This window comes from Triticum urartu, chromosome 2A (genome assembly GCF_056163025.1).
Source record: "Triticum urartu cultivar PI428250 chromosome 2A, HENAU_Tu73, whole genome shotgun sequence".
NCBI classification, from domain to species: domain Eukaryota; kingdom Viridiplantae; phylum Streptophyta; class Magnoliopsida; order Poales; family Poaceae; genus Triticum; species Triticum urartu.
This window is the reverse complement of record NC_141874.1, coordinates 74,370,208-74,393,680: the sequence shown is the minus strand read 5'-3', so window position 1 is coordinate 74,393,680 and position 23,473 is coordinate 74,370,208. Positions and strand designations below refer to the sequence as shown.

Genomic DNA, 23,473 nt, shown 5'->3' with positions numbered 1-23,473 from the left:
TTGTGTAGCCCGTATGCGCTGCCGTGATGTACCACAGGAACAAGGGACGGCCATTTACGTACACACTGTTAGATGAAGATGAAGGGGCAGTATGTATGAAACGACATGATCCGTTGAAAAACTTGTTGGGCATCGAATTTAAGACATTGTTGTATTAGACTTCTTTGCATGCTGTATATGGATGATTTATATGCTATTTAATTTTTGAACTTTGATGAATATCAGCCGGTTTACATGAGTTCCGTCCGCTAAGTCGAAATACAGCATAAAATTTATGCGGACAAAGTTGAATGGATGGCTCCTACATCCATGTCCATGAACTGGTGCAAATTTGCGGGTCAGCGATGCCCTAATAGTTACCAAATTCCGTACGAGCGACTTAAATCACGGTCACGGACGCGTCGATCGAGCCATCGACCAGAGCTTGGGTGCGCAGCGTACGTAGGTCGTCGCCGCCGCGCTGATTCATCAAGTAGCTAGCTAGGTTTCGACTTCGATTGATCGACGATGGTGTCTACGTCGTCCTCCCCCGCGGGCCCCGCCGAAGCCGACTCCCCGGTCGTCCACGTCGCCTTCAGCAGCGGCGCCTCCCACTTCGTCGCGTGCACGGCCACCGGGTTCCACGTCTTCTCCTGCGACGAGTCGGTCGAGCGCGTCCGCTGCAAGTCCATCGCCGAGGTCTCGGACGGCGCCGAGGTGACCTCCGCCGAGATGCTCACGTGGTCGCGCCTGGCCGTCGTGGCCCGGAAGACGGGCGGCGCCGAGCACGAGGCGATCTACTTCTTTGACGAGGAGAGCAAGAGGACGATACGCATCAGCTCGGCCAAGACCCCCGGCCTCGGTGTCGTGGGCGGGATCCGCCTTCTCGGGGACCACGCGGTCATCGCCGGCAAGGAGATGGCGATGCTGGTCGTCAGGGGCGACATCAAGAACTCGGAGCTGGTCGCGACGGGCCCGAACCCGCTGGGGCTGTGCGCGCTGGCGGTTGACCGCCGGGCGGCGACGTTCGTGTACGCCCTGCCGCTGCCGGAGCAGGGCGCAGTGCAGGTCCGCCGGGGCGGCCATCCCGGCAGCGTCGACGTGCGCGCGCACGCGTCGAGCCTGTCGTCGTGCATCGCGCTCTCCCGCGACGGCCGGCTGCTCGCCACGGCCAGCTCCAAGGGCACGCTCGTGCGCATCTTCAGCAGCGACGACGGCACCAAGCTCCAGGAGGCATCCACCGTTTCTACTTGTCGCTACAATTCTTGTCTGAGTTTTTCACATTGTTTTTCCGTGTACATCGTCCTCATGTTCGACCGTGTTCTTGCCCTGCTACTTGTTGCAGCTAAGAAGAGGCATCGACAGAGCAGGCATCCACTGCATCACCTTCTCGCCGGACTCCAGATGGCTGGCCGTCTCCAGCAACAAGGGGACGGTGCACGTGTTCCCCGTCGACAAGGCGACCTCGACAACAACGGAGGGCGGCGATGGCGATGCCCTCCCGGCGCCGCCAGCAGCCGCGGCGTCTACTCCTGCACCGGCAACAGCCAATCAGGGATCATCTCTGCTACCATCATTCTTGAAAGGTGCAACACTGATTCTCCTACAGTACCATGACTTCAAATAGTAGTCTCGACTCTCAAAACTCAAAAGCTAAAGCAAGTGTTCTCTGCGTGCATCTTGTGCAGGCTACCTGCCGAGCTACTTCAGTTCAGAGCGGTCGCTGGCCCAGGTCCGGCTCCGCGAAGGCGTCGAGTACACGGTGGAGTTCTGGCGGCAAGACCCCAACATCATCCTCATCGCCGGCACGGACGGAAGGTGCGCGTGTGTGTGTCCCCAGCTTACTTCTCGTTTTTTCTTCTTATTAGAACTGATGAATGTTGGCATGGCGCACTCGATCGCTGATCTTTTTTATCGCTCCGAATGGTTTGTGCGTGCAGCTTCTACCGGTGCCGTTTCGACCCCACGAACGCGGGCGAGATGAAGCAGCTGGACTGCAAGAGATTCATGAAGATCAAAGGAGAGTGAGGGCGGAGATCGGAACCCTAGCTGCTGCTTCTTGTTGATCCGAGCTGAATCAGTGGACGTAAACTTCTTGTTGATTTCTTTTTGCTACCAGTTCCTGGATTGCAATTTTTTGATGGTAGCTTATCAAGCTGACCCTCATTGCAGTAGTTTGTATCTAGGTGAACCGCGTGGTTCCTTTAATGGAAATCGGAAGGAGAGGCCATTCTTATGTTAAATAAAAAGCTTATCAAGCTGACCGCTTGGTCTTTTGTTATCAATTTCACAACAGTATTATTGATTCACTAGCTAATTAATTGGCTATGCGGTGCAAAGGGGCATACATTTTGTAATGATCCTTGTTTTTCAAAAAAAAAATCTAGTGGTTCTTTCGTCAAACGCTCGATGATACTTTTTATATTTAGGACGTGTTCTGAGAGCATCTCCAACAGGCGCCCAAAAAGAGCTCCGTGCACTAAAAGTTTAGTTTTTTGGGCGCCGGGCAGCTCTAGCAGAAGCTGTAGCGCTAAAAGTTTTTGGGCGCGCGCTGAAAAACACTATCGCACGCAGCATATTTTGGGCGCCGGATTGCGCACGCTTCACAATTTGCACTGTCTGCTTTTTGGGCCCGCGTTTTTATCGCCTGCCAAAGCAAAGTTGGTACCGGCGCATTAAAAGTACTACAGTGACGCGCTATAACGTTTATTGGGCGCGGAATTTTTGTACGGCCGTTGAAGATGCTTTGAAGTCCTCCAAGCTTCCCAAACTCCACGAATTTAGGGCGTGGTTTGGGGCCGTTCCTAGCTTTTCCTAGCCCGGCAGACTTGCTGGGCGCTAGTTTGGGCCCGCAAGAGGCAGCCCACTTCGGGCCAGCCTGTACAAAGGCCGAACTATGGCTGCCATGGCAGATCTCTCCATCGAGCTGAAAGAACGATGAGGCGAGGAGGCGGGCTCCTTTAATAGTAAAATTTATTTATTTTATGAAGTTGGTCGGGCTATTAGAAGAAAATAATAATATCATACATGCACCAAACGCAAAGAAGGCTGAGAACATAGGGGACTCGTGTTACGACCTTCTAAAAAGCCCATTAAATAGCATCGTGCATGCACCAAACGCCAAGAATGCCGAGAACTAGGGTGCGCATATGCTACGTCTCAAAATTCCGGTGTGCACACGACGAGTGGATGATTTTTGGGTATGGGGCGAGGAGTCGAGAGGAAACTTCACAGTTAGTTCGGCATATCGTATGTTGGTTCGCACCAAGTTCAACAGAGAGGGTTGGATCGAGGAGCGACGGGGATCTTCAAGTATAGAGGCAGAAGGGAAAGAATGGAAATCCTTATGGAAGCTCCAGATCCCGTCCAAAGTAAAAGTGTTCTTAGGGCGTTTGGCCCGACATTCCATGCCAGCGAGGGAGCTTCTGCACCGATGCAACATGGCTACCTCGGCCTCATGTAATTTGTGCGGAGTTCATGACTCTTGGCGACATGCACTCTTTGATTGCCCATGTCTCGGAGCACCTGGGCTTTGTCTTCGGACATGATCTTGGATCATCTTAGTTCAAACAAGACGAAGTGTGCAAGGAAGTGGATCTTTGAAGCGCAAAAGGCACTATCTGATGAGGAGTTTATCAGATTGGGAATTTCACTTTGGGCCATTTGGGGAGCCCGCCGGAAAGCTATCTATGAAGATATTCATAAAAGCCCGGATGCAATTCACAGTTTCATCAAATCCTATTTAGATGAAACAAAAGTTATGGTGCCAAACAAAGGGAGTAGAAGCAGCATAAGGGTGCGGCCAACTGGCTGGATTGCACCGCCGGAGAACTTCTCAAAGCTCAACGTAGATGCTACATTACATCGCCAAGGGCATGTTGGAGCTGTGGGGGGTTATCTGTCGTGACCGAGCGGGTGTATTTCTTGGAGCATCTGCTATGGTGCACAACAATGGTGATCCAGCTACTTTGGAGGCGATGGCCATTCGTGAGGGGTTGGACCTGGCTACAGATTTGCATATCCAGCAGATACAACTCGCATCAGACTACAAGGGAGTAATTGGAGAAACTCAGAGTGGAAGTGGAGCTACTTACGGGGCAATCATCAAGGAGATCAAGCAACAACAATCTACTTTTATTTCTTGTAATTTAGTTCATGAATTTAGGAGCTCAAATGTTGAGACTCACAACTTAGCGAGACATGCTTTAACTTTGGGACCTGACTGCCATGTCTGGTTTGGCCAGCCCGTGAGGATTCCATTCGTTCATGTGAACATTGTGATGGTTTGAAATAAAAGTCTCGCGAGGTTATCTAAAAAAAATGCTACGTCTCGACATGTCGCCTAAAGGGGCACAACCGGTCGGCGGCCTAGTAGAAGGGGTTAGGCGGTATGTCGCTATGTTCAAGTAAATTTTTTTGGAACTCATACAATTCGTTGATTTTGGGGGAGCCCTTTTTAATTTCGAATTTTTAGTTTTTTTCTTTTCCTTTTCTTATTTCTTATTTTTCCTTTCTTTTTCATTTACTTTCCCATTTCTTTTTTCTTTTTGCCGTTCTTTGTCATTTACTTTTCCATTTATTTTCTCTTGGTTTCCTTTTCCATTTCTTTTATTTTTATTCTTCATTTTATGTGTTTCAATTTATTTTCTAAAAATACATAATTCTATAATATATTGCTTATAAACACATCAGTACTCTGTTAGAAGGTTTGAATAGCCGGAAAGTACATGAATATTTTTGGAAAAAGCACAAATATTTTTTAAACATTTATCATGTATTAAAGAAATATTCAGCGCATATTAAATAAATCATCATGTTTTTAAAAGGCGTACATTGTGCATTAAGAAAAATACTTCTATACCATTTTTTTCGGGAGAAATACTTGTATTGCTCAATCACAATGTATTTAAAGTCTTCGTTGACAATCCCAAAAACATCATCAGGACCAGGATACACTACTTCACTACCTAACCACGTCATAGTCCGCCCATCTACTCTAGCAAAATCTAGCTCACATGTGCCTCACACACAGTACACTTGTACTGCACAGATACAGATGTAAAGCACAAGTACTCCCTCCTGTCTTTTTAACTCCCCATATTAGATTTATGCCAAGTCAAACCTTGCAAAGTTTGACCAAATTTATATTAAAAAACATCAACATCTACTATACCAAATATATCTACTATGAAACTACATTTCATAATGAATCTAACAATATTGACTTGACATTGTGAATGTTAATACTTTTTTCTATAAGTTTAGTCAAAAGTAGAGATACTCTGACTTCGGACAAAACTTATATGTAGACTAAAAAGGACCGGATGGAGTACCTGAGAAAACCGGAAAGACCAGAAAATAAACCGAAGAGAAAATCATTTACAAAAAACAGGGGGGGGGGGCACGCTGACCTGGTGAAACGACGAATGGCCCGATGACGAAGGCCCATTGGGCCCAAATGTCCGTGCAAGTGCCGTGGAAATCCCGCACGCGCGGAGAAAAAAAAAACCTAGGGTTTATGCCTGGTATAAATCCGAATCCGGCCACCGCTTCATCCCTCTCCGCAGCCCATCACACCTCCGCCGCCGCCGCCGCCGCACCCGTCCATCTCCCCCCTTAACCGAGGTACGTCGCGATCCCATCCTCCCCAAATCTATCCACTGTTTGCGCTTGAAAATCTCGCTCCGTCTTAATTTGCCGTCGAGTATCGCCGGACCTGTATCCGGGGATGATTTGTGCCCTACATTTATACGATTAGCATCCGCTAGAATTTTGTGCGCGTGATTTGTATGGTTCGGCTGCTGCGATTGCACTCCCGTTCGATGCCCAGAGGATGCCAGAGAGTGGAGATGGGGTTTTTGGCTGTAATTCTTAGATATTTTTCATAATGAGGTACCAATCGCTTAGTGCCAGTGGACAGTGGTAGTTGTTTGTTGCGATTGATTTCACTGAGAATGCGTGTGGTCGTTGCTCATAACTACTTCGTATAAAACCTAGCAGATTATAGGCTGGTTGGGTGTTTGGGCGAATTTCTTTGATGGGTTCAGGTGGGTGTTCTGCTTTCTAAAGCATTGCACGTATGTATTTGGCTAAATGTCCAATCCATCTTTTATCATTCATGTAAAGTTGTTCATGCCTTGCCAAATTGACGCCCAAATCCTGTTATTTTGGATCAATGGCTCCTACTAGGCTTGCCTGGTTTTTATTCAAAAACCATGCTTGCCTGGTGCAGGGTCAGGGTACTGATCAACGTGACTGATAAAACATATTTTATCATTTTGGTAAAACATTCTTGAATGGGATTGGACCATTTTCCTGTTTGGCCGCAAGGGGTCTGGTTTCTTTAGCTATTTTGTGCAGTTGCGTACTGTTGACAGCAGCTGTACTATTTGGAATAAACCATAGGAGAGTTCACAGTCATCCTTGTATCTGGGTTTGATCTATGGAACTAGCTTTTATAGTTATATATATCATCTTTATACCATAGTGTCCTTTGCAACTAGTCTCACTGCTAAATATGAATGTGTTTCTTCGATGACCTGCAGCAGTGTCCCAGTATCCCTCCAGTCCCCATTATGCAGAACGAGGTGGGTGATATGGTGGACCTCTATGTCCCAAGGAAGTGGTACGTATTGATGTATTGTCGTCTTGGTTACAGTACTGTGGCATTGCAACCTTGCTCATTCTTGCTTTGTATTGGTTCCTGCAGCTCTGCCACCAACAGGATCATAACTGCCAAGGACCATGCCTCTGTCCAGATCAACATCGGGCATGTGGATGCGAATGGACTGTATAATGGCAGTTTCACCACGTTTGCCCTCTCTGGATTCGTCCGCGCCCAGGTGTTTTACCCTTGCTATCCTGACCCCATTTATTTGTCTTAAAGCACACTGTGAGTGATCCAGATTCTCCATGTTCTGATTGTTCTCACGAAATGGGTTGTTTTCTTTTTGCCTGTCTAGCTGATTGGAATAATATTTATCATGACATTGACATGCTGTCAGTAGTTTGTTAAGATATCCTTTGCATTGGTCAAACCAGTAACTCTTTAGTATTCTCTATTCTGCACACATTGAGTCCTTGAGTTTCAGCAGTAATTTTTCTTCTAAGCAAAACATTCCATGATTCCAGTAAATTAGTATTAATAGTTATTGAAGATGGTTTTTGTTATGAGATCAGTAGCATGAAACTGTTTGCCCACTCAAATTGAAGCTTCATTCTCTAATTCGCTTCAAGCTTCTTTTATCTGCAGTTATACATGTTTTACATATGTGACACAGTTTGAGATTCTCCAGAACCAAAATGACAAATAAAATCAAGCATTCGAAAATCATGATGTTTAGATGAACCCTATTAACATCTGAATTACATGTACAGATATACTTGGTCAGTTGTGCATGAGTATTGGTAACTTGACTGGCTGAAACGTTTTCTTTTTCTACTGGTCATACAGTGTATTGCTATCCTTGTACACTTGTTTTCTGTTTGCATCGGTTATTACTGTATTCTTGCGGCTACTCTGTACGACGATAGTGGCTGATTTGATTAAGTGGTGGTGAGATCTTAATTCATACATGATTGTTGCTGCAACTCTGTCATTGGTTCTTACACCATCTGCCTTGCAGGGTGATGCCGATGGTTCTTTGGACAGGCTCTGGCAGCAGAAGAGGGCTGAGATCAAGCAGTAGATGAGTTCCGCGTGGCAGATTTTGCTAGGATGGATATTTATGAAACCGCTTTAAACCTTTTTTGAGGAATCTGTTATGGGTGTTTATGCTTTGCCTATGAATGGTCTATGATAAAACCGTGGACTGCACGCAGTGCTTATGGAAACCTTACTTGAAGAATCATTATATCTTTGTCCATGAATGGTCTATGTTTCTAAGAGGAAACACTAGACTTGGTGTAATATGCTTCCTGGCAATGTGCCTGAATTCTTAAATGCATTTTAGTCGCTGCTCTTATGGCTCTCTTGGATTATTGTGCTTGCTTTCTCCAATAATTTGGTGAAGGGGCTGTTTGCTGTTATATGTTTCTCTAATTGCCATCGGCTCTAGAAGTCTCTTTACAAACTAAACCATGATGAAAAAACACGGGAGATCCATAAAAATGGGCAAGATTGGTGCGCATCTAACTATAATCATCATTAGCCAGCAACCAGTGGCTTATTCCAAGCATGAATAAATCCACATATTTGTTTGGCAAAATCATGTCAATGTTACCTATTTATAGAATCTTAAGCAAATGTGCAAAAGCAACGTACTATTGTTGATTCTTGATGTAGCCTGATGAGCTATTTGAAAAACAGAAGGCTCACAGGAAAATACATACCGCGTTTAGAAGTCAGAAGAAACCCTGTTAGAACATCATGAGCCCCCGGTAGATAAAATTCACATAATTTTGTTTCTAGATGGTTTGCTGTGTTTTGCCAAGTATCAGCAGCAAAGCAAGCTGACTGTTGGGAGACATTGAGTACACTGTGCACCACAAGGTTGTGAGCACCATCCACCCAAAGCAGAGAGTCTCGCTCCTACCTTTTGTTACAAAAGTGTGTTGGGCTGTTGAAGAAAGATCCAGCCATTGGTGCACACACAAAAATCCAAGTTGCAGCTGTAGGTGCTCTCCTACATAGCAGTGGATAGGAAGATGTGTAGTTCCTTCCTTGATGTCCCCCACCATCCACCAATCCACCATCCTCCTCCAAAGAAATGCTACTAGGCTAGGTTGGGCTAGGTCAGATAGGGGGCAGCCACACACACTGAGCAAGCAAGCATGAGATAGTCCAGGCCTCTACTGTTGTTCTTGACGGAAAGAAGGAACACAAAAAGGTGAGCATGTATATTTCTCCAAAAGCACAGTGCATCCCCCCAAGCATGCCCACACCTCCATCATGAAAGTGCCATCCTCTATTTGCCTCCCTCCCTTGTTTCCTCATGGTGGCAATGTGGCATCCACGATCAATCTAATCTCGTAAGTATTTTATATTTTTCTCATAGCTTTACAACTCTGGTTGATTTGTAGACACCAGGCGGCGCTGTTTCTCTAAGTTGATTTAGCGGCGCTGTTTTTGTTGAACAACTTTTGGAGGCATGGAGATTAGACGTAGATATTTTGTAAATGCTTGGCTTTAGGATGATGTTGACTTGAGCGATTTATTCCAGAGAACAAATATACACAAAGATTTACTCCTTTTTGCTTTTGGGATGAAGATTGCTTTCTTCTTCTTTAATGCCGTGCCCACCAAGTGTTCGATAGAATGACAGAACCCCAAAACCATGTAAGGTTTACAGCTGTCGAGTATAGGTTCATTTCTTGCACATGTCCTTGTTGTGTTCATGGTGGATGCAGGTTGGCCGCTTCCAAGAGGACATCTGTGTCAGTTTTCTTTCGCCAAGTGAGAAGGCGAGATGATCTCTCACAGGGACGAGGACCAGGGAATGTAAGGAGGTTATACGGCAAGGACAAGGTTACAAGAGATCGTACAGCTTAACTTTTTTTTTTAGCATTGCGACTTTAGCAAAGAATCTGTGCAATGTTTCCCCTTCTCCGTACATAGTTAATGGATGAGGAGCAAGAAACCACCATAGGCAGTGCACCATATGCGGCGAGCATCCGCAAGCTGTGAAAGCACACCCTTTATCCTGAGTTGACTAGAGAATATCACAAACAGCCACCATGACTGCAAATTGTTGTGTACGCGCTTATTCCGTCTATGTCACCTTTTGGAATAGGCTAACGTATGGTACGGATTTCTTGCTTCCGTAGGGCGGAATTTGGTCTCCAATTGAGAGAAATAGACAAGGGGACTATCCATCAATTCAACATCAACAGTAACCTTTCTTTATCTTTCAGAACAATCTGGCCCTGTTATTGTCAACTAATCCTTGGATGCTTCTAGTTGGCATGCATGTAGCATTGCATTTGGTATTTGATTATGGCCAAAAGTTATATTGGCTAAATCGAGCTTGGGACCTAGTTAGTTTTGATCCCCTGCAAGTACTCATGGTGCTATAATTTACAAAACAAAGTTAAGCATGTAGTTCGACCTCATAGTGTTTTGTATTCTAGATGAAGCATTCCTATTCGATACAACTTCTCCAGTATAATTTAGAAGTGGATAAAATGCACTCTTATCTTCGATGCTGCTCACCTTACTGTGATGCTTGGTTGCCCCTGGTTGCGTGTGATCCTATATGATGGCTGTACATGATATGTATTCTTAGGAGCATTATTGGTAACTTTAGCTTGGTTAACCGATTATCCTTGTCTCTCCATGTGCACCTGAAAAGGTCCACAGATATTTTGCGATGATGCTCAGGCCCATGGGGAAGCATCAAGTTTGTTTTTAATGCTTTCCTTTTTCTCTTTCTGCTCACGATTGTGAGATCCTTAATATTTTGGACCATTCTTGCATAGATCTGGTAACAAGTTGCAGTATTATGCACAAGCAGAGGGTCTCTACTCTGTACTCCGGAAGAGTATGTAAGAGTGCCAGAGTCAGTCGACCCAATGCTACTCCTACCAGGTTATCCTGTCCCTCAGACGATGTTAATCGTTAAATAGCCAGTTATATAGGTTAGAGCTTTGCGTTTATGTGGAATGTCTACAAATGAGGAGACATCATGGTACAACTCACCTATACAATTATGATATGGTCTCCTCTCAATTTGTATCAGATCATACTAAATACAAAAAGATGGACCATATGAGGGCACGTTTTTTGCACCATTGCTAGGATCTTCAACTTGTTTCTAGCCTTTTTGGCCTAGATTTTTATAATATTTGCAACCATGCTATCATTTATACCTGTTAATTAAGCATACTACTGTTTTTTTCTTCGAATCTCTATGTGTCACACATGTTCTATTCGCTTTCTGGGATCTTCAACTTGTTTCTAGCCTTTTTGGCCTACATTTTTTAATATTTGCAACCATGCGATCATGTATACTGGTTAATTAAGCATACTACTTTTTTTTTCGAATCACTATGTGTCACACATGTTCTAATCACTTTCTAGATGTATTTCAAGGCTGACATATCTTTACACGGTTTTGTCAAGGAAAAATGAGATGTAATTCCTAAAAGGTGCATAATGGTAATTGGTAAACAGGTGGAGTTTCATGTCACAAGACAAAATGAGGTAATGGATATTGGAGTGCACACAACTTGATAAAATTTCAGCATTTCATTGTTTTGCGTTACATTTTTCAGTAGAAAAATAATAGTGCGGGTTCCAGAAATATTGAAACATACTGTCATGTCCAGAAAGATAGTAAGTGGATCATCTTACACGGGCAGATGGGCTGCACTTTCTAATTGGGTAAGAATCTCTCTTGAAAAGTGGAAATATTAAGCAGATATGCTTCTCATGATCATGCACATCGCATTATATAAGGGGCAAACAAGCTCCAGAAGATATTACTTTGAGCCCTTCCCTCCTCTTCAAGTTAAAGTCCATTTCTGATCCTTCTTTTGCTTGTATCATGGACAATAATGAGTTAGGCTGCAAGCAAAGCGACGCTCTTCAAGAGCTCGAGATGCTGACAGTGAATGCCAAGGAAGCCCAACAGCTTATACTGACAAAAATCCTTGAGAGGAACCAAGCTAGTGAGTACTTGAGCAAATTCATGAATAGATCCACAAACACATCCACCTTCAAGAGAAACGTCCCAGTAGTGACATATGATGTGGTCCAGCCGTACATCACAAGGATCTCAACTGGCGAGGATTCTTCCATTATATCTGGAGACCGAATCGTAGAACTGCTGAGAAGGTGAGCCTCTGGTTCTGTTGCTCTCATAAGCGCTTTCTGCATATATCTGTTATAGATAGAAAGAACCAGCATATATTTTTGTTGGAAATTTATCATTCCCTGCTTCTTCTTGGGCTTGACATAAGCGTCTTATGTTATTATGGGACTAATAGGAGAAAATAAATATTATTGCTGCTTCTTAGTCTGGTAAATTGGTTGCTTTTTTAGCATGTACCAGGCTCGAAATGCCAAACTGAGCTAACTTGGCACGCCGGCAAGATAAAACGTCACAGGCATGCTGTTGTAATCTGTAATTCTTGGGCACTCATGTGGAGTGATATGTAAACGAATGAGAACATAAGATTGTGCCATTCCTCACTTGGTTACAAAATTTGACAGTCCCTCAAAGTTCATGTCACTGCTCTGTTTTTAAAAAGTAACCAAGATGACGTGTTTAGCCATGTTATGTGTTCTTGAAACTGTCTCTAAAAATATACAAAATCCTATATATAACATTTATTGCAAGATATTATGCCTCAGATTATTAAATACATTGTCGATTCTTTGACATGACTATATCTGTGAGACTGAACTGATTCATCAAGCATGGCTTGCTGTTAGATGCTGAGCACTGGTGATTTTGCTTTGTGGTTCTCGCATCTGAAAGCCCAGTTATTTGCATTTGAATATGCTTCTGTGGTCAAAGAAACTTCCCATATTTTGTTATGGTGGCTATCTATATGTGGATGAGACCTCACGACTCACATAGTTAGTCTTCTCTCATTAGAAGTGAGCTAGTTTGAATTATTCTCTCAGGACAGGCTGAATGACTATTGTACTTGATGCTAACGATTTGTTATTTCCTTGGCTATGCCATTGCCATTTACCCTGATAGCTGGAGTTTATGAAATCATGTTTCCTGTCACTTCTTTGAACTCCATACCTGATACAATAGTAGATTGTATCATTTGAAGTTATACTATCTGTATGACGATCATCCCTTTGATTTTTAATCATTATAAATTTATAGCTCCGGAACTTCTCGGGGTGAGCCAAGATTGATGCCAGCCATCTCCGAGGATCTTGACCGTCGAACCTACCTTTATAGTCTGCTAATGCCGATAATGAACAAGTAAGCTTCTGTTTCTTATCCAACGTTTGCGGATCATAGCATATTAACTGTTAATTGCGGGCAGTTTTGTCATTTCTGAAATTCTTGTGGTCAACTGCTTCCTAAGATAATTTGACTTAGTATGTTACCTGAATTCTGGACATAACCTTGTAATTTATTTTTTTGAACATAACTGCCTCACCTCTACATATCTTGAATTAGTTTTACTGCTCGTGTTCCTGGCTGTATTCATCTGTAATAAGCAGAGCCATTACACATGTGTGTTCTGCTGTCAAATTTTACCTTGCGAGCAACAATTTACTCCTTGGCTCAATCTGCAGGTATGTATCAGGCCTTGGTGAGGGGAAGGCCATGTATCTTCTCTTTGTGAAAGCAGAAACACTGACGAATTCTGGCATTCCAGTTCGATCAGTCCTCACTAGCTATTACAAAAGCCCTCACTTCCTGCACCGCAAACATGACTTGTACAACAACTACACCAGTCCTGATGAGGTAATTCTTTGCCCTGACAGCCAGCAGAGCATGTACTGCCAGCTGCTCTGCGGCCTGGTTGAACGCCAGCATGTCCTCCGTCTTGGGGCAGTCTTCGCCTCGGCGTTCCTTCGGTCTATCAGCTTTCTTGAGCTGCACTGGTGTGACCTTGTCACTGACATACGTAATGGTAAACTCAATCCCAATGTCACCAACACCAAATGCCGGTTGGCCATGGAGTGCTTTCTCGCATTGCCCAACCCGGAGCTCGCTGATGAGCTTGAGGAAATCTGCGGCTGTGGGCCATGGAAGGGGATTCTAGGCAGGCTATGGCCTAACGTCAAGTACATCGAAGCTGTTCTTACAGGAACAATGGCACAATACATCCCCATGCTGGAGTTCTATAGTGGTGGTAGGATTCCCTTGGTATGCACCATGTACGCCTCGTCGGAGAGCTATTTTGGTGTCAATCTGAGGCCACTGTGCAAACCAACGGACGTGTCTTACACCATCCTCCCAAACATGGCCTACTTTGAGTTCATTCCTTTGGAGGATGGCCTCAGAGTGACGGATGATGAGGAGGTGGTGGGGAATGACAAGCTTGTCAGCCTGGTGGATGTCAAGGTCGGATGCTACTATGAGCTTGTGGTCACCACATTTTCTGGTAAGTAGGCCTCCTGTAAATATCTAATCGTAACCGAACTATCTAAACTCCTGTAAGGTAGTAGGTTGAGAACCAACATCAACTCTTGCTCCAGAATATATTTGAACATAATTTAGGTATGTATAGTTTGATTATTTGACCACTGTACAGTCAAAACCTCATTTTTCTGAACATAATACCTGTTGAAGTTCATTAATTTTGTCCAAAAAATCGTTGTTAGCTACAACTGGAACAATGGTTATGAATCAAATTTCGGAAACTGGCAGCTCTTCTGTCATTGTGAATCAGAGAGTAGAAAAATTCAGTTAAATGATGGATGCCGGAACGATAAATGTTAGCGGCAGGCTGCTAGCAAGGGATATGAAACAGGCTACATGTACATATTTGTCAAGAGCTCTGAAGTTGTATGTTTTGGTCCAGGTCTTTACAGGTATAGGGTTGGCGATGTGCTTCAGGTCACAGGCTTCTACAACCATGCGCCGCAGTTCAAATTCATCTGCCGGAGAAACGTGATCCTCAGCATCGACACCGACAAGACCAACGAGGAGGATCTCCACAACAGCGTCACGCGTGCCAAGAAGATCCTGGAGGACAGAAACCACATCCTCCTGGAGTACACCAGCTACCCAGACACTTCCACCGTCCCTGGACACTATGTGCTCTTCTGGGAGATCAAGTCCACCTGCGAAGGCGTGCAGCCCCTCGACCCTCAGCTCCTCGAGAGCTGCTGCGTCTCCGTCGAGGAGTCGCTCGACTACATCTACAGGCGCTGCAGGGCGCACGACAAGTCGGTAGGCCCGCTGGAGATACGGGTGGTCGAGGCCGGCGCGTTTGATGCTCTGATGGATCTGCTGGTCAGCCAGGGCAGCTCCATCAACCAGTACAAGACCCCGAGGTGCATCGAGTCCGGCCTCGCGCTGAAGCTGCTCAACTCCAAGGTCACGGCTTCCTTCTTCAGCCCCCGGGATCCTGAGTGGACCATGTAAAAGCTTTCAGGTAATGAGTAGTAGCAAGTATGGTGTCTTGATCGGTGCTGAAAAGGAAGATCATCTGTAGACCGTATATGCATTGTGTAGCTCTGAAGTTCCCAAGTTAAATTTGCGCTGTTAGATTCTTCAGACTAAGAATAATTATCAACATTTGCGTAGTAGTAACTTCTAACTGAAACAACATGGAAAGCTTGCTTGGAACAGTCTGATCTATTGCACAGAAACAAAATGGAAATCCTTGGCTAGAACTCACATGCAAATATAGAATTTATGTGTTGAAAGTTGAGGCAGCTCCCTTGTATGTTTATCCGTAGCGAGAAACGAACGGCTCGGTCATTTCGCGCACACCGACTAATCTGAACTTGCTGCGTGTGTCTTTGCAGGGAGGGCCTGGGAGAGGCTGCAAATCTCCGGTCTGATCGTGCCAGCCCGATGGCAGTATTTCTGCTGCTTGCGTTTTTCATTTGGAGAACTACCACTACTTGTTATAGCGCTTTCTTGTATTATTGCCAAGCCCTAAAGCAGAATGAAGTATTCGCCATTTTTTTTTGAATTAAAATTCGCCATTTTTTTGCTACTCATGTACTATGATTGTTCATCTCATCATCTGAGCTCCGAACTGAATGGTGATACTACTATATTTATTTATGCAAGCTGCACAAACTTGTACTATTTTTTTTTCTTGAGTGATTGGGCCTGCGTCCTCGGCCATGTCACGCCAACTGGGCCGACGGCCTTCCCCGGTGCGGGAGCTTCTTTTGTGCCGCCGGTCCGGTTTCGGCACCTCCTGGCCCAAACCGCTCGCCCATCATCATATTTCGCTTTGTCCATGTTTCTCAAAAAACAAAAAAATCGCTCTGTCCAAGGCCACAAACTTTCATCCCCGGCAATCATGCCCTTCATCATTCCATGTCAATGTTAATAAAGCACTTCCTCTGCCGGTTGCTTCCGGGCTAAGACCGGAGGAGCGAAAGACGAGAGTCCCTGAACAAATGAGTAGACCCATCGGCATTCAGCAAAGATCTATAGTCTCCTTTTCCTTTCTTTCACTGAGACGAGGCCGTGCTTTCAGCTCCATGTCAGCTTTGCACCGCACGGCCTCTTTTCCCTCGGCGTAATGAAGCCGTTGCCGCTTGCCAATCACGTCCTCGCGAGGCGAGAATGAGAGTGAGATCTCTCCTGCCCCTCACTCATCAGCTGCCCGCTCTGCCGATGCGTGCTCTGATCATTGCATGTTTGCATGATGCTTGGGCCGGCCGGCCACCCCGCGTAGTAGGAGTACGTACTATTTACTGTAGCACCTTTGGCATCAAAACTTGAGTACGGTTCAATTGCTTGCACATGCACGGGCTCAGGGTTCCCGCCTGCTACGCCCGTAGCACTCCTGTATGCAACATTTGATAGGAGGGAAAGGAGGCATGCTCACCGGTCAAACCGTATGCTCACGGCTACCGTCGGCTTGGGGGCATATCGTATCCTTTTGTGCTGTGCATCCGCGTCCGGCAGGAGGGGTGGAAGGAATGATTCCGGGATGGAGGACGTACTTCCTCCGGTCCTTTTTACTCTGCATATTAGAATTTTTTGAAGTCAAACTTCAGAAAGTTTGACCGCATTTATATGAAAAAATATCAACATCTGCTATGCTAAAGTTATACAATATGAAACTTTAAGTCATGACACATCTATTGATATTGATTTCAGATTGTGAATGTTGGTACTTTTTTCTATAAAATTGGTCAAATTTCACGAGGCTTGACTTCAGTTAAATTTTATATGCGAACTAAAAAGGACCGGAGGAGTACGTAGGTCTTTCGGGAAGGGAATCGATCTAGTCTACGTACCTCGTGTGATTATAGGCCACACGACCCACATGCACACTATTGCTACTCTCAAGTAGGAGTAATAGTACAGTAAGTACGTAGTGCTGCAATTAATTGCTTGAGAGAGCATCAACGTCGTACAGTACAATGCATCCAAGTCTTGTCAGCGCGGATCGGTCGGTCGACCAGCTCCGGATCTAATCCAACGAGAAAAGATGGATCTTTCCCCGCCGTGTGAAACCTAACATAATTGGCCATCATCAAGGTGCTGGCAACACTGTACAAGAAAGCTTACTCTTGTGTTTGTGACACGGCCGGCCGGGAATCTTGGTTCCGTTCCAGAAGGCTCAAGGCGAAAAATGGATGTGATTAGGTCTCAGTCCATTGAGACTTAATCAAGTCTCTGTCAAGTGATATAGTATAAAAAACTGAACAAAAAATTGTACGAATCTTCATACAAGTCGAAAGAAATATAGCATCGATTGAGATGTACCGAAGTCTCAGTGAGACTTTTTTTTTTGGAGGGAAAGTCTCAGTGAGACTTAGCAAAACTGCAAGAAAAATGCCCTAAAAACAGGTGATGCCGTATGGCAATACGGCACACGTACGCTCATCGATCATCATACCCATGCGCTAGTAGTATAAAAATTCAGACGAACGAAGAAACACAGTCGCGGAAGAGAAGGGAGCGGCGTGAATGCGCGCATCGGCCCGCCGGCCCGCCTCTGCGCGCGCTCTGCCATGCCGTCCATCGGCATTGAAGCCGCCTGCCAGGCTTGTCTCTCTCGACGGACGGATCACGGGCGGCCGCTGTAGCGCCTAGCTAGATCCTCATCATCATGCCATGGGATGGTTTCATCACGCATACGTGGTACGCTTGCATCTGCAGGGCTCGCAGGCGCGGGACCGTTGAGCGCAGGCCCTCCCCGCAAGAGCCACACGCTAGAGAACAAACCCCATGCCGCAATCGATGCCGGCTCTGCCACGAGCGCGCGCGCCCTGACACGCCATCAATTCCCCTCCGTGATGTTTCTCGCCGCCGGCCGGCCCGCTCGATGGCTGCTGCGCTCTCTCGGCCGCCGCGCCCGGCGGCTGCTGGCGTGCGCGACAGAGCCGCGGCGAGGCGGGGCGTGCAGTGGTACGTAGGAGTACGTAGAAGTGTACGTACGAGATTCCGCTGCGGCGAGCGGAGCGGTCAAACTGCGGAACGGCGCCAGGCCCCAGGCGCGCGCGCGCGTGTCGTTCCGCTTGGACGGATCGGGCGAGCCTGCGGCGCCCCGCCTCGCCCCCGAGAAGGGGTGCACGGGGCGCATGCGGACGAGATCACGAGACGGCGCGGCGGCGTCCGTCCGTGTCAGTCAAAGCCGCGGCCATCCTACGGTTCCGGGGATCCATCGGACGGCACAATTGTTTTACTGTACTAATTTAGCTCGTCGACTCTACGCTGGTGGCCGCGAGCAGCTAGATTCCGTTAGGCGTGAGAGTATGAGTTCGATGACGTGTTCAGAGTGTTGTCTATGTTCAATGACAATGATTCCGTTTTTGATGAGCCATATTGAAGATCCGCAAAGTTGAATATCATCGTTAGGAGCTTCAGGTGAGGAGGTGATCTAACATTTTTTTTGTCTTATGTGGCCGTTGTGGTGATGCCGAAGGCAAGATCAGGAGATTTTTCGGTCATGATTGTACTTTTTTTCTTGACTGCTGTTTTTTGGTAAAGTCTAGCGTTCTGCTATCTTTTTAATTTTGTCAGATAAATGTTTAGGTGACTTGTATTTATGATCTTTATAGTATGAATAAGACATGTTATGAGAAAAAATGTTCAAAAGGAAAATATATCACACAACTTCAATGCATTCTTCAGAAAAGAATGACTTTTTTCTCATTTTGCCGGGGCCGTGTACACGTTGAAGTGCACACATCGTACATACATTACGCCGGTGCTGCATTGTCTCGCGTACATGAAGAATCCGCTGTTCCCAACTAGTAACAGTACACGACTGCATCTCTAATTAGTACCGTCTCCGGTACTGCCGCAGTTACAGCCAACAGTCCGGGAACCTCCATTCATGCCTCTCGGAGGTACAGGAACCCTACAGTGTCGCCCCCAGTTTGAAAATCAATGTGCCTTTCGTGCTCTGCAATCCTGCGAGCTTAAGGAGATCCACCTTCAAAACCGTCGTTTTCATTTGGAGCAACGAGAGGGCCAACCCAACTTTGTGCAAGCTTGATTTCTTTTTCTGCAATGCTGATTGGGATACAACCTTTAATTCCCACGTGCTTCATGCCTTGTCTTCGTCCCTTTCGGACCACTGTCCTTTCCTTCTCGCCGATGACAAGGGTCCCAAAAGACCGCGGACTTTCAGATTTGAGAACTTCTGGGCTTCCCTGCCGGGTTTTGCTGAGATCGCGCGCAAGGCGTGGGACGAGCATGTGGCCCACTCTGAGCCTTTTCTGGTCCTGCATCACAAGCTCAAGAAAACCGCGCTTCGTCTCACCAAATGGAGCAAGAAGCTGTTCTCCAAGGCCAAAATCCAGCTTCATGCGGCCTTGCTCATCATCCTTCGTCTTGACATTGCCCAGGAGAAGAGGCCCCTATCTAATGAGGAGCTTGATTTGCGTTCACGGCTGAAGAGGAGGGTAATCTCCTTGGCGGTCCTCGAGAGGGCTCGAAAGAGCCAATGCGCTAGAATTGCAAACCTCAAGGATGGTGACGCTAACACAAAATTCTTCCACCGCCGCATCAATGCTAGAAGAAGAAAGAACCATATCTGCAGGATCAAGCATGACCTTGGATGGGTAACTGAGCATGTGGCAAAGGAGAAAATCGTCCATGACCACTTCTCCGTTGTCATGGGGAGGGGGGTTTGAGCAGCAAGGATTTCTGCTGGGATGACCTTCACCTCGAGCAGCATGACTTGCAGGACCTTGATGCTCCCATCACCGAGGAGGAGGTGTGGGCGGCCATCAAGGAGATGCCGGCGGATAAATCTCCTGGGCCAGATTGTTGGAAATATGCCCTAGAGGTAATAATAAATTGATTATTATTATATTTTCTTGTTCATGATAATCGTTTATTATCCATACTAGAATTGTATTGATAGGAAACTCAGATACATGTGTGGATACATAGACAACACCATGTCCCTAGTAAGCCTCTAGTTGACTAGCTCGTTAATCAATAGATGGTTACGGTTTCCTAACCATGGACATTGGATGTCACTGATAACGGGATCACATCGTTAGGAGAATGATGTGATGGACAAAGACCCAATCCTAAGCCTAGCACAAGATCATGTAGTTCGTATGCTAAAGCTTTTCTAATGTCAAGTATCATTTCCTTAGACCATGAGATTGTGCAACTCCCGGATACCGTAGGAGTGCTTTGGGTGTGTCAAACGTCACAACGTAACTGGGTGGTTATAAAGGTACACTACAGGTATCTCCGAAAGTGTCTGTTGGGTTGGCACGAATCGAGACTGGGATTTGTCACTCCGTGTAAACGTAGAGGTATCTCTGGGCCCACTCGGCAGGACATCATCATAATGTGCACAATGTGATCAAGGAGTTTATCACGGGATGATGTGTTACGGAACGAGTAAAGAGACTTGCCGGTAACGAGATTGAACAAGGTATCGGGATACCGACGATCGAATCTCGGGCAAGTGTCGTACCGATAGACAAAGGGAATTGTATACGGGATTGATTAAGTCCTTGACATCGTGGTTCATCCGATGAGATCATCGTGGAACATGTGGGAGCCAACATGGGTATCCAGTTCCCGCTGTTGGTTATTGACCGGAGAGTCATCTCGGTCATGTCTGCATGTCTCCCGAACCCGTAGGGTCTACACACTTAAGGTTCGGTGACGCTAGGGTTATAGAAATATTAGTATGCGGTAACCAGAAAGTTGTTCGGAGTTCCGGATGAGATCCCGGACGTCACGAGGAGTTCCGAAATGGTCCGGAGGTAAAGATTTATATATGGGAAGTCTTGTTTTGGTTTCACGCATTATCGGTATTGTACCGGGAGTGCCGAAAGGGGTCCGGGGGTCCACCAAGGGGGTCCACCTGCCCCGGGGGGCCACATGGGCTGTAGGGGTGTGCGCCTTGGCCTATATGGGCCAAGGGCACTAGCCCCAAGAGGCCCATGCGCCAAGAGATAAGGGAAAGGAAGAGTCCTAAAAGGGGAAGGCACCTCCTAGGTGCCTTGGGGAGGAGGGACTCCTCCCTGGCCGCACCCTTCCTTGGAGGAAGGGCCAAGGCTGCGCCCCCCTCTCCCTTGGCCCTATATATAGTGGGGGAAAGGGAGGGAAGCCGCACCTAAGCCCTGGCGCCTCCCTCTCCCTTCCATGACACATCTCCCTCCTCCCGCAGCGCTTGGCGAAGCCCTGTTGGAATCCCGCTACTTCCACCACCACGCCGTCGTGCTGCTGGATCTCCATCAACCTCTCCTTCCCCCTTGTTGGATCAAGAAGGAGGAGACGTCGCTGCTCCGTACGTGTGTTGAACGCGGAGGTGCCGTTCGTTCGGCGCTAGGATCATCGGTGATTTGGATCACGACGAGTACGACTCCATCAACCCCGTTCTCTTGAACGCTTCCGCGCGCGATCTACAAGGGTATGTAGATCCACTCCTTCCTCGTTGCTAGATGACTCCATAGATAGATCTTGGTGACACGTAGAAAAATTTTGAATTTATGCTACGTTCCACAACAGTGGCATCATAAGCTAGGTCTATGCGTAGTTTCTATGCACGAGTAGAACACAAAGTAGTTGTGGGCGTTGATTTTGTTCAATATGCTTACCGTTACTAGTACAATCTTGATCCGGTGGCATTGTGGGATGAAGCGGCCCGGACCGACCTTACACGTACTCTTACGTGAGACTGGTTCCACCGACTGACATGCACTAGTTGCATAAGGTGGCTAGCGGGTGTCTGTCTCTCCCACTTTAGTCGGATCGGATTCGATGAAAAGGGTCCTTATGAAGGGTAAATAGCAATTGGCATATCACATTGTGGTTTTTGCGTAGGTAAGAAACGTTCTTGCTAGAAACCCATGGCAGCCACGTAAAACATGCAAACAACAATTAGAGGACGTCTAATTTGTTTTTGCAGGGTATGCTATATGATGTGATATGGCCAAGAAGAATGTGATGAATGATATGTGATGTATGAGATTGATCATGTTCTTGTAATAGGAATCACGACTTACATGTCGATGAGTATGACAACCGGCAGGAGCCATAGGAGTTGTCTTTATTTATTTATGACATGCGTGTCAACATAAACGTCATGTAATTACTTTACTTTATTGCTAACCGTTAGCTGTAGTAGTAGAAGTAATAGTTGGCGAGGCAACTTTATGGAGACACGATGATGGAGATCATGATGATGGAGATCATGGTGTCATGCCGGTGACGATGATGATCATGGAGCCCCGAAGATGAAGATCAAAAGGAGCAATATGATATTGGCCATATCATGTCACTATTTGATTGCATGTGATGTTTATCATGTTTATACATCTTATTTGCTTAGAACGACGGTAGTAAATAAGATGATCCCTCACTAAAATTTCAAGAAGGTGTTCCCCCTAACTGTGCACCGTTGCGAAAGTTCGTCGTTTCGAAGCACCACGTGATGATCGGGTGTGATAGATTCTTACGTTCGAATACAACGGGTGTTGACGAGCCTAGCATGTACAGACATGGCCTCAGAACACATGCGAAACACTTAGGTTAACTTGACGAGCCTAGCATGTACAGACATGGCCTTGGAACACAAGAGACCGAAAGGTCGAGCATGAGTCGTATGGTAGATACGATCAACATGAAGATGTTCACCGATGATGACTAGTCCGTCTCACGTGATGATCGGACACGGCCTAGTTGACTCGGATCATGTAATCACTTAGATGACTAGAGGGATGTCTATCTGAGTGGGAGTTCACAAGATGAACTTAATTATCCTGAACATAGTCAAAAGGTCTTCGCAAATTATGTCGTAGCTCGCGCTTCAGTTCTACTGTTTAGATATGTTCCTAGAGAAAATTTAGTTGAAAGTTGATAGTAGTAATTATGCGGACTAGGTCCGTAAACTGAGGTTTGTCCTCATTGCTTCATAGAAGGCTTATGTCCTTAATGCACCGCTCAGTGTGCTGAACCTCGAACGTTGTCTATGGATGTTGCGAACATGTGACATACACATTTTGATAACTACGTGATAGTTCAGTTAAACGGCTTAGAGTTGAGGCACCGAAGACGTTTTGAAACGTCGCGGAACATATGAGATGTTTCAAGGGCTGAAATTGGGATTTCAGGCTCGTGCCCACGTCAAGAGGTATAAGACCTCCGACGATTTTCTTAGCCTGCAAACTAAGGGAGAAAAGCTCAATTGTTGAACTTGTGCTCAGATTGTCTGAGTACAACAATCGCTTGAATCGAGTGGGAGTTGATCTTCCAGATGAAATAGTGATGGTTCTCCGAAGTCATTACCACCAAGCTGCTTGAGCTTCGTGATGAACTATAATATATCAGGGACATATATGATGATCCTTGAGATATTCGCGATGTTTGACACCATAAAAGTAGAGATCAAGAAGGAGCATCAATTGTTGATGGTTGGTGAAACCACTAGTTTCAAGAAGGGCAAGGGCAAAAAGGGA

The 23,473-nt window shown here is 46.0% G+C and overlaps 3 protein-coding genes across 9 annotated transcripts; all 3 read left to right on the top strand.

Annotated features, from left to right (window-relative positions):
- Nucleotides 1-507: 507 nt before the first annotated feature.
- On the top strand, nt 508-2,007 carry LOC147983863 (autophagy-related protein 18a-like). Its single transcript, XM_087539616.1, has 4 exons — nt 508-1,212; nt 1,325-1,565; nt 1,668-1,797; nt 1,920-2,007. The coding sequence occupies exons 1-4, from the start codon at nt 508-510 to the stop codon at nt 2,005-2,007; spliced, it is 1,164 nt and encodes a 387-aa protein (XP_087395742.1).
- A 3,475-nt stretch (nt 2,008-5,482) lies between these two features.
- Nucleotides 5,483-7,941, top strand: LOC125535736 (small ribosomal subunit protein eS21). Of its 2 annotated transcripts, none has more exons than XM_048698805.2 (4): nt 5,483-5,604; nt 6,525-6,604; nt 6,689-6,821; nt 7,605-7,941. In XM_048698805.2, exons 2-4 carry the CDS (start codon nt 6,555-6,557, stop codon nt 7,665-7,667), a joined length of 246 nt encoding a protein of 81 aa, XP_048554762.1. In that variant the 5' UTR covers nt 5,483-5,604; nt 6,525-6,554; the 3' UTR covers nt 7,668-7,941. The 2 variants fall into 2 exon arrangements, with proteins under 2 accessions (XP_048554762.1, XP_048554764.1); XM_048698807.2 differs by having other exon boundaries at nt 5,485-5,604; nt 6,528-6,604.
- A 132-nt stretch (nt 7,942-8,073) lies between these two features.
- GH3.9 (putative indole-3-acetic acid-amido synthetase GH3.9) lies at nt 8,074-15,641 on the top strand. 6 transcript variants are annotated; one of them, XM_048698803.2, is made up of 7 exons: nt 8,074-11,119; nt 11,245-11,299; nt 11,482-11,752; nt 12,762-12,863; nt 13,184-13,998; nt 14,419-14,994; nt 15,371-15,641. In XM_048698803.2, exons 3-6 carry the CDS (start codon nt 11,517-11,519, stop codon nt 14,982-14,984), a joined length of 1,719 nt encoding a protein of 572 aa, XP_048554760.1. In that variant the 5' UTR covers nt 8,074-11,119; nt 11,245-11,299; nt 11,482-11,516; the 3' UTR covers nt 14,985-14,994; nt 15,371-15,641. The 6 variants fall into 6 exon arrangements, with proteins under 6 accessions (XP_048554760.1, XP_087399305.1, XP_048554759.1 ...); XM_087543179.1 differs by having other exon boundaries at nt 11,217-11,299; XM_048698802.2 differs by having other exon boundaries at nt 11,191-11,299.
- The last annotated feature ends 7,832 nt before the right edge of the window (nt 15,642-23,473 follow it).

Excerpts from the sequence above, each read along its gene's own strand:
- LOC147983863 (XM_087539616.1), top strand. The coding sequence starts at position 508 with ATGGTGTCTACGTCGTCCTCCCCCGCGGGCCCCGCCGAAGCCGACTCC. Across the intron at positions 1,213-1,324 it reads ACGGCACCAAGCTCCAGGAG|CTAAGAAGAGGCATCGACAG; the intron begins GCATCCACCGTT and ends TACTTGTTGCAG. Across the intron at positions 1,798-1,919 it reads ATCGCCGGCACGGACGGAAG|CTTCTACCGGTGCCGTTTCG; the intron begins GTGCGCGTGTGT and ends TTGTGCGTGCAG.
- LOC125535736 (XM_048698805.2), top strand. The coding sequence starts at position 6,555 with ATGCAGAACGAGGTGGGTGATATGGTGGACCTCTATGTCCCAAGGAAG. Across the intron at positions 6,605-6,688 it reads CTCTATGTCCCAAGGAAGTG|CTCTGCCACCAACAGGATCA; the intron begins GTACGTATTGAT and ends TGGTTCCTGCAG. Across the intron at positions 6,822-7,604 it reads CTGGATTCGTCCGCGCCCAG|GGTGATGCCGATGGTTCTTT; the intron begins GTGTTTTACCCT and ends TCTGCCTTGCAG.
- GH3.9 (XM_087543178.1), top strand. The coding sequence starts at position 11,463 with ATGGACAATAATGAGTTAGGCTGCAAGCAAAGCGACGCTCTTCAAGAG. Across the intron at positions 12,864-13,183 it reads CTAATGCCGATAATGAACAA|GTATGTATCAGGCCTTGGTG; the intron begins GTAAGCTTCTGT and ends CTCAATCTGCAG. Across the intron at positions 13,999-14,418 it reads TGTGGTCACCACATTTTCTG|GTCTTTACAGGTATAGGGTT; the intron begins GTAAGTAGGCCT and ends GTTTTGGTCCAG.